The sequence below is a fragment of the Rhipicephalus microplus genome, unplaced genomic scaffold, assembly GCF_043290135.1.
Source record: "Rhipicephalus microplus isolate Deutch F79 unplaced genomic scaffold, USDA_Rmic scaffold_377, whole genome shotgun sequence".
Classification (NCBI taxonomy): domain Eukaryota; kingdom Metazoa; phylum Arthropoda; class Arachnida; order Ixodida; family Ixodidae; genus Rhipicephalus; species Rhipicephalus microplus.
The window spans coordinates 98,097-107,310 of NW_027464941.1; the positions used below are offsets into that span (position 1 = coordinate 98,097).

The 9,214-nt window shown below is 45.6% G+C and overlaps 1 protein-coding gene across 1 annotated transcript; it reads right to left on the reverse strand.

The window, feature by feature from the left end:
- Nucleotides 1–566: 566 nt before the first annotated feature.
- On the reverse strand, nucleotides 567–7,446 carry LOC142794135 (uncharacterized). Its single transcript, XM_075885863.1, has 3 exons — nucleotides 7,301–7,446; nucleotides 1,989–3,834; nucleotides 567–967 (listed from the first exon to the last, which is right to left on the reverse strand). The coding sequence occupies exons 2-3, from the start codon at nucleotides 3,743–3,745 to the stop codon at nucleotides 664–666; spliced, it is 2,061 nt and encodes a 686-aa protein (XP_075741978.1). The 5' UTR covers nucleotides 3,746–3,834; nucleotides 7,301–7,446; the 3' UTR covers nucleotides 567–663.
- Nucleotides 7,447–9,214: the final 1,768 nt, after the last annotated feature.

The window sequence follows — 9,214 nt, forward strand, 5'->3', positions numbered from 1 at the left end:
AGGTGCCATCCGCTGAAATTGATTTATGTAGCTTTTCCCAAGGCTACCATTCTCGCGAGCTCCATCGCTTCATACCAGCTTACCTCTTCTGGTGTTGGTAATGTCCATGTTGCTGTCGTATACGGTTACACAACTGTAAACTACTGGTTAGATAAATAATATATGGCTGTTTAACATATGTCTTTACGTGCATTTGTACATATCATTAGCGCCACTCCTTAACGTTTCACTCAATAACCATTACAACATAGTCACCTTCCATCCGCATGCTTTGCAGAACATCGATTCCAAAGGTACGCGGTATCTGCCGAATTTTTTCGGTAAATATCGACACCAGTGTCATCCTCCTTAAGGGTTAACTAGTGAAGATCGCAAATGTAGTATGCCCGACGCTCGGTATAATATGGGCGTGGAATGGGACACATGAGTAAGTGTTGACATTATAAGTGAGTTTACACCGCTTAGCGAATGGACCATCTTCGCAGTGTACAAGCGCGGATGATTTTGTTTCAGCTGAAAGTCGAGACGCAAGATTTCAAGCAAACGAAAGTCGCAAAAGACCAGAATACGAGAAATTGCGAGAACAGTATATTATTGCTCACATGGCCCTGCACCCTGCGCACGGTCCCACTTGCACCTACATAAGCGAACCTTTTTCCGTGATCACACGCGGTCAACTTGTACTGCATCGATCTTGATGTCATCGGTCACGAGATACCGTCGGACGTGTCTCCAGCAGTCCTCGCTAAGTTCGTTCAGTTGCATGCAGCCATCATCGGAAGGATGGCAGACCACTCGCTCCTTCACGACACCGACGAAACGCATGAAACCGTCCAAGGATTGTATTCCCGCCAGGCGGTCTCGTACCAAAACCTCCAACTCTGCCTGGTCGAGTTTAGCGCGTCTAGCAACTTCGTCCAAGAGGGCAGGGTATCGTGCGACGCGGTCCACGGAACTGGTGACGTACCTGCACGGTATGTAACGCTGGCTTGAGAAAGTCTTACTCTTGCAAGTGGTATTGAAGTGTAAGCGGGAAGGAAAGCGTAATACTAATAAGAAATTTAAATGGCGCAAACCTCAAAGAGAAGATAAGACAAAAGTAAAGAACGTCACGCTCCTTTGCCTATTCTTCCCGTGGTTAGCTCTAATTTTCTTGAAACATGTACGAACTAGCCCAAAATGTTTTAGTAACGCAAAATGTTATGTTATGCACTTGAACAAATGGTTACATTACCGCTTACAAGTATAATGATTGAGTGAAAACTGAAATGTGACAGTATCGCTTCAAAGCGGAAATCTTACTGTAGTTCAGCTAGGTGGGCGTTGGAACGAGTAGTTAAATTAATTTCGTGCTAGTCATGGGGTACGGATAACATTTTTGTGACGGTATGCGTATCGATTGAAGTAGAACTTGGTCAAATGTACGAGAGAATTATTTATCCAGATGAAATAAAGAATGTTCCCGACATGTGATAGATAACACTAAATGAGCTACGAGTCTGAGTGATTCCGCGTGAGTAATGTTTTAGTGAGTGTGAGTGAGCCCAGTTGAAGAAAACTTTTGCGAGACCGAGTCCGAGTGAGTCCAAAGCGCAAGATATGAATTATGAGTGAGTTTGAGTCAGCTCCACAAGTTTTGCCTTCATATGACTCTAGGGCCTTCATCCGCACGCTAAGCAGATGCGTTCGTTCATCAGCGCACGTCAGTCGTGGCCTTGAGCACGTTCTTTTCTTTCTTTTCTACGAAATAATGTTTGGTGATTTCAATGTTGGTCAATGGCTGGCCCCTAATCTTGATGGAAATAAACGCACCTGGTTATGCACGCCATTTAAATGTTCTGAACCAGACATCCACGAATTGCCCTACATACGCGGAGTAGTCGAATTAAGTCCCATTAACAATAGAACGAAATACGATTTGCGTTAGAAGAGCGACCGAATGCGCTTACCGGAATAAGAAGACGACAGCACGATTTTCATGCACGTACCTGTCTGATTGCGAAGCTCGTTTTATCCGCGCCGCCCGTGGAACGAGACCCGAGTTCCTCCATGTTGTCTCCTTCACGGCGAGCCAGTGACTGATGCCATCCGTGTCTAGGCCACGCGAGAATGCCACCGACGCTAATGTGTAGTTCTCTTCAATGCGCTCCGAAAGGCGGCGAAAGAAAGCGGTGTTGTTGACCCTGGGTGTGCTGTCAAAGGACACCTCACGCATACGCGTGTTGTGCTTGATTGAGTCGGCCAAGTCCTCGCTGTCCTGGATGGTCATGCTAGACATTTTGACAAACAGATTCTTCACGCTCTTTCCTTGACATATAGACTCAAGGATGATATGCCACCATTGATTTTGACCTTGTGCCTGTTGGGGACCACCGCCTCTGATGTGAAGATCTAGTGTATGTAACGCCTTAGCCGACCTCAGAAATTCGGCCAGTGCTGATGATAGCCTCATGTGGTCACTCTGGATGCGGATGCCCAAGGTTTTCAGGTGCTGGCAGTTTAATAGTTGGTGTAGAGCACCTAACAATCGATCGCTGGAGGTTACTGACCACAAGTTTGCTTCCCAAATAGCCTTGCAGTGCAGCAGTTCGGTGTTTTCTCTGAACTCGGAATCGTATCTTAGGTAAACTTTTTCTTCCGCGCCACTATCTTTGAGCTCGGCGCAGAGCCACTGGATGTGAGAATAGCTCGATCTTGAAAAAACGTGCACCATCTGCAGATTTCGTTTCGTTGGCAGGGCCCAGAAGAAATCTGACCACCTCGTCGTACTGAGCACAGACGAAGGAAGCGTCACTTCTTCCAATACGTCGTTATCGATAAGGGGAGTGACCCAGCAGTCGTAGACCGAGGGCAGTTCAAGAGGCTGGTCGTGTGACGTCAAAATTGAGAGTGAGCGCATTGCACGCTTCTCCTTTATTATTCGTGATACGAGGGCCGTGCTGCCTGCTGTTGCTTTGAACATGCGCAGTGAGAGCTTCTCGATGCTCCAGTTCTCTAAAACGCCTTCGAGCACGGCCATCTGCAGTGACAAGTTGCTCATGGACATAGCGAGGACCTTCAGCCCAGTGGTCGAGCCGAGATACTCCTTTAGAGCTTGACGATACGGGTCCCAATCTAGCGTTAAGTTTTCGAAACTCAGTTCTTCAAGAGCGGGCTTTATTTGGAACGTGCTTAGGAGCATGCCGACCGTCTGCTCGTTGGTGATTTTGCCCCGCAGGTGCAGGCCTCTCAGAGACGACGACGTCCGCAGAAGTGCGCACAGAGGTGGTAAATAGGCGTCCGGGTCGAGCCACCAGGTCATTAGATGTAGGTGTTCTATGTTTGTCAAGGAAGGCAGAATAGAAGCGAGAGAGTTCATTGCAGACGCGTTGATGTCCCCTATCTTCAAAGTTCTGACGCCTCTGTTTTTACACACTGAGCGCAGGAGACTCAAGCTTGTATTGTGATCGATGGAAAGCTTGATGCTGACGCTACCGATGCACCGATGTGTCGTCAGCAACCATTCAAGGAGTTCCGAGTATTGTTGAAGTTGCTGCGGATCGTTGCTATGCGCGGGTTGTGGTTCGGAGATGAAATTTGTTAGGGAGTGTTGGTTAGACATATCGGCTTCCTCTTCAATTTCAAATGTGGACCCAAGTAGCAGTTTTTTCCACGTCACAAGCTTTGTAACAATCTGACACGTTTCGTTCTCTGACGCCGTACAGGGAACAAGGTGATCTGTGATCCTTTCGTTCATAAATTCCATGCTGTACTCGAATGGCTGGTGAAAGCATTAAATCTCAGCCCACCGTCGGTCAGAATCGGTCATGCTTCTTCAAGTGATTTGCAGTCCACCTGCATAAAGATACAGTTATAGTTTACCGTTAGCGTGATAGTGCGGGTTAAGGGAATGGTGTCAGCGTCTCTTATAGTTTAGCGGGATAGCGTTTACGTGGTTTACGTGCCCCAGCTGGGATGATTGCGCCACTTGTCACAGGGTTGGTAAGTTAAAAAAAAACAGTGAAAAGGAAAAGAAAACGAGATTGTTTGCCTGTGTCACTGCGCGAAGCATTGTTACAAGTTGATATTAGTAATAATAAAAATAAATAAATATTAACCACGCACCAAGCGCGAAAATATTTATGTTGCCAATTTGTTTATATCAATCTTTTAGACAGGCCTAGAGACGTTTGACATGGTAAGCTATCTCAAAAATTACGCTAGCTTATCCGTAATACTCGGTCATTGAACCTAACTGAAGGCAAGCTAAGCCATTTTAAACAGTCGTTTGCTGGGAACGAAGTCAATCTTTGAACAACTACGCCAAAATCACTCCGAAGCGGGCGTCGGAAAGCGCTGCCATTTTTACGTACACTATGTACAGACCACGCTAACACGGTAACGTTTAATCTGAAAAATAGCGTGCGTATGGCAAGCGATGCGGGTAACGTACGTATCCCTGCATGCACACTTCGATCCCACTATTACGGTAAGCCAGCTATCCCGCTAAGCCGGGTATACACTGATTGATTTGTGGGGTTCAACGTCCCAAAACCACCATATGATTATGAGAGACGCCGTAGTGGAGGGCTCCGGAAATTTTGACCACCTGGGGTTCTTTAACGTGCACCCAAATCTGAGTACACGGGCCTACAACATTTCCGCCTCCATCGGAAATGCAGCCGCCACAGCCGGGATTTGAACCCGCGACCTGCGGGTCAGCAGCCGAGTACCTTAGCCACTAGACCACCGTGGCGGGGCAGCCGGGTATACATTAAATGTCTAATAGGAATATAATTCTCTGTAAACTGTTACTATGTTCACAAGCATTGATTTGAGGATTAAATTTGGCCCTCTTTCACATTCATTCACAGTAATTCACGGGGTAGGGAACTGATGAATGCATCCGAGATGTAATATCAACAAATTGGACAACGCTCTATCAGCAAAGGGGAATGGCTGCGTATAACAACACCAGCCACGAAACTATACAGCTGCCCTTCACGGCCACAGCCTGTTACCACAAAAGTGCTTCACTTCGGGGTACAACACAGCTCCACTAACGTATTAGTGTCACGAATATGACGTTGTAAAATGTACACTAGCAGATGGCAAGGAAAGAACTAGGATGGAAAAAACACCATTTCCCACTAAGGGAACCAGCATGCGAAGCACCGCATGGGCCGCATGGGTCGACAAAGTTTCGTTAATCACAGGCACATTTCCCAAAGTTAGCACATCTTCTAAGTGGAGCACCCCATGAGTTCATTGCAGTTTCTTTTGCTGTTACTCGTCCCGAACACTTGGGCATGCCACGCGGGAGCACGCTGGTTCATCGCGCGTCTGCCGAATCTCGTTCCCCGATGCCACCATGTTACGGCTGAGAGAGTGCCAGGTGGAGAAGCCACCACGTCTTACCTTGCCGCTTAGGCAGGCCGAGCGTGCCCATGTGTTCTGGTTAGGATGCAACTAGGAAACCCGTAGAATATGCGATTAACAACGCTAGCCGCATGCTTGGCAATCTGCGCCGTAACTTTTCCTCTGCCCCATCACCACTCCAAGTCAACACTGCATAAAAAGTTCAGAGCACGCATATGCGCCATATGGGACCAAACTCATGCCATTCTCATTCGATCTCTCGAAGTCATTCAGAATCACCCAGAACGTTACATCTTATCAAATTATTCATGCCATTCCTGTGTCAGAGCACCCTAAGCTTGTCTGATCTTTCATTGAGCCGCGAATTGTCTCGCCTTAACCTTTTATAACGTGGCAGCAAGAGGCACAAGACGGGGTTGATTGGCGGACCACGGGAAAGGCCTTGGCCCGGCAGTGGGCGTAGTCAGGATCATGATGATGATGAACTTTTTTTCATAAAATGTATCACTTCAACAGTCATTTTAAGGACGCACTTTTTATCCACTTTTATCCACCTCGCTTCATATTACCAAGAACCGATCGTATCTTCGAGGTGAGCGTAGCCTCACGTCACACCAAACTACACAATAATTCATTTGTGCCAAGGACAAGCGCCGCCTGGAACCACCTTCCTACCTGCGTCGCCTGTATAACGGGCCGAAAAGTTTTCACGCTCACCGTACATGATGCCCAGTCATTTTTCTCTTCATTTCTCTGTTTCTTTTTTTTAAACTGCATTTATGATTGTTTACACCACTCCTTTCTTCAGTGCCTTCTCGCTTAAAAGTACCTTTATTTAATAAACAAAAAATAAATAATTAATTAAATACTAAACTTGTTGTTTGTCACCCGTCTGCAAAATATTGTTCCCCGACGCCATCATAAAACTGCTGAGAGGGTTTAAGGGAGAGAGGACACAGCCTCTTACCAAGTCCCTTTCACAGGCCGGAAAGCGCTAACACCAAGATTTTGCGAACGCGCCGTAAGGGTTGATTCGATTGATGTGTGGGGTTTAACGTCCCAAAACAACCATATGATTACGAGAGACGCTGTTGTGGAGGGATCCGGAAATTTCGATCACCTGGGGTTCTTAACGCAGTAAGAGTGGTCATGCACACCGGATTGACCTTCGCCATGCGCTGCTTTGTATTTAAACCACTCCTATCTTTATATTATCAATATTTTCGTAAAGCGTCGGGCTGCTTGCATGCTTGCCATTCGCTGGTTAAAACAAGGAACATTACCTCTCAAGTCCAACCTTTCGTTTCTTTGACTTTTTGTTAAGCGAGAGCTTTCATGGCCTCGTCAACAGAGGTTTCCCTGCGTAGCTGTTCGTGCCGTTAAAGTGAGCAACGAATACCCCGCGACAGGCCACGCAAAATTTAGTTGTGACGTTGCAGCTGCGCAATAGCCTACATGGACCGAATACCTTTCTGAATGCCGTTCCTCAGCGTCTGAAGTGGCAACGCAAGGAACGCACGCATCCGCTGGCAGAGAAACATGCGTGCGTGGACGTGTGTCGGTGGTTTAGGGGCCTGGCGTTTCCTTTTAACGCCTCCGCTTACATAACCGGACCTCGCCGAGCTAAGCCACAGCTATTTCCAATCGGTACTTATCATTAAAAAATATTCTTGAAATATTTGGCACTTAGAATATGCATCACTAGATTAGAGCAACGAATCGAATAGAACGGAATTCTGTTCAAATATCCGAAATTTTTGAATATTCGCCCAACCCTGAACCAGCTATGCTCAACCTAAGTTTTTTAGCAAAAAAAGTAGCTTATACACTAAAGAAAACGAACTATTCAATAAACCGTACATTCTACACAATTTTGTGCAGTCTAAGCAATCAAAGCTCTGTAAGTTTGAGCGATCACGTAAGAGCTGACGGAAGTTCTCACCATGAAGGCATCGATGGTAGACTCGAGGGTAGCTGGTAGACGATGCCTCATGACCAAGGCATCGAACGGACGCAACGATGCCAGAAGCTTGGGCCAGGCACTCAGGCAGATGAGTGCCGAGCAACCACGGGCATTGTAGCCACGACGTGAACTGCGCAAGTAGAACACCGAGGTTATGATGATGATGCCTTCAAATATGGCTCATACCCACTCAGGGGGATCAACCAGAAATTTATTACATGAGTTAACTATCCCATTTTGACCCGTTTTTATGAGAAAAATAACGTACGTTAAACGAAAATAGTCATGATGACGATCATGATAATGATGCCTATACTATGGCTATTGTCCACTCAGGGGGATCAGCCAAGAACTGAGGACATGAAATTCAAGGCCTTTCAAATGATACCTAATCCTAACTGAAGGAGGATAAAGCACACGCAAATACAGAAAGAGTGTAATATTTTTTTTGCCATTTTGAACGTACAGTATAATATATGTCTTGAATTGAAACTGCAGTAATTTCGAACACGTTTAAAATTGATGCTTGGAATTTGCCAAATATTATTATAATAACAAATATACAGATAGGAATCTAGAGGCGCATTCGTTTTGTTTCACGAAGATAACTGCAAACGGCATCAAAGGCACTCCTGCGGCTGTAGCCCAGAACCGAATCACCAAAGCAGAGTATATTGTCAATGGTGAAGGGTAGCCCACGATTAGCAAATGGGATGACAACGAGACCTTTTCTTAATAGACTGTAACGGCGACATGACAAAAAATAATGGTTTATTGATTCCCGATCTGTACAAAAGCTGCATAGGGGAGATATTCCCAGACCAGCCCTGTGTGAATATAGATTTAAAGAAGGTACACGACATAGCAATCTTGTTGGCATGACTTCCAGTTGTCTAGTATGACACCAGTTGGAGTTCCATCGATATTTCAAATGTCTAAATTGAGTGCATGGTGCCACCATGCACTAAATTTAGTAAGTTACTGATGCCGGCAAATCCTTCTTCTTCTCCTCCTCCTGTCATGGCTCGCATTCGATGCGGGGAATTGGCCCAGTAGTAGATGAGTTTGTTCTGTATTTTCTTTAGTGCATTACTGGCTTCAGCTATCACTACTATTGACTGATATATCGAATTTAAGAGCAAATTATGCGACAAAATATTTAAGCGATGAAGAATTTAGTGAGAATTAAGGAAGAATTCAGGCTGACTAATGAATTCCTTGATGACCAACAAAACATCCCTGCCACTCCTCTCGGGTCCAACCAACCAACCACAGAAGAGGCACCAAAAGAATGAATAGATGATTCTGATAAATACAGACCCAGATTTCGAAGAGGGGGTACTATGAATCTTCTCCTCAAGGACGTGACCCGGTGAAAGGATAGATTGTAATGACGAATAGTTTCCTCCTCATCACAGAATATGCGCGGAGGGAGATTATGCGGCAGCGAAATTCGATTATAGGCACTTCCACTATTCTCTACCTCGAAAAATCGCTTCACCAGGCAAAGAAGAGGTGCTTAAATTCTGGAGGAGCTGTCCATACAGGGTCAGATAGGCTTTTTCTGAATGTTTGTGTGCGAACTTTTCCAATGGTGATGTGTGTTGTTAGCGGGAAAACGGGAATAATCACCGCGAAAAGCGCCGCCTTTGCTAAATAACGAGTGCTTTATTTACCAACGAACCTTTCTGACCTGGTACCGAAATTAAATTATTACAGTGAAGGTGAGCGGGAACTAGTACTTTAAACAGCTTTAGTTCAGGTATTTCACCAGATGCGAAAAGAGCACACAGATAATGAGTGAGCGATAATTACAACTGTAATCGAACTACTTATCGCACAGCGGCAGCCTGTTAATGATTGTGATGATGCCTCAACTCAGGCTCATACTGT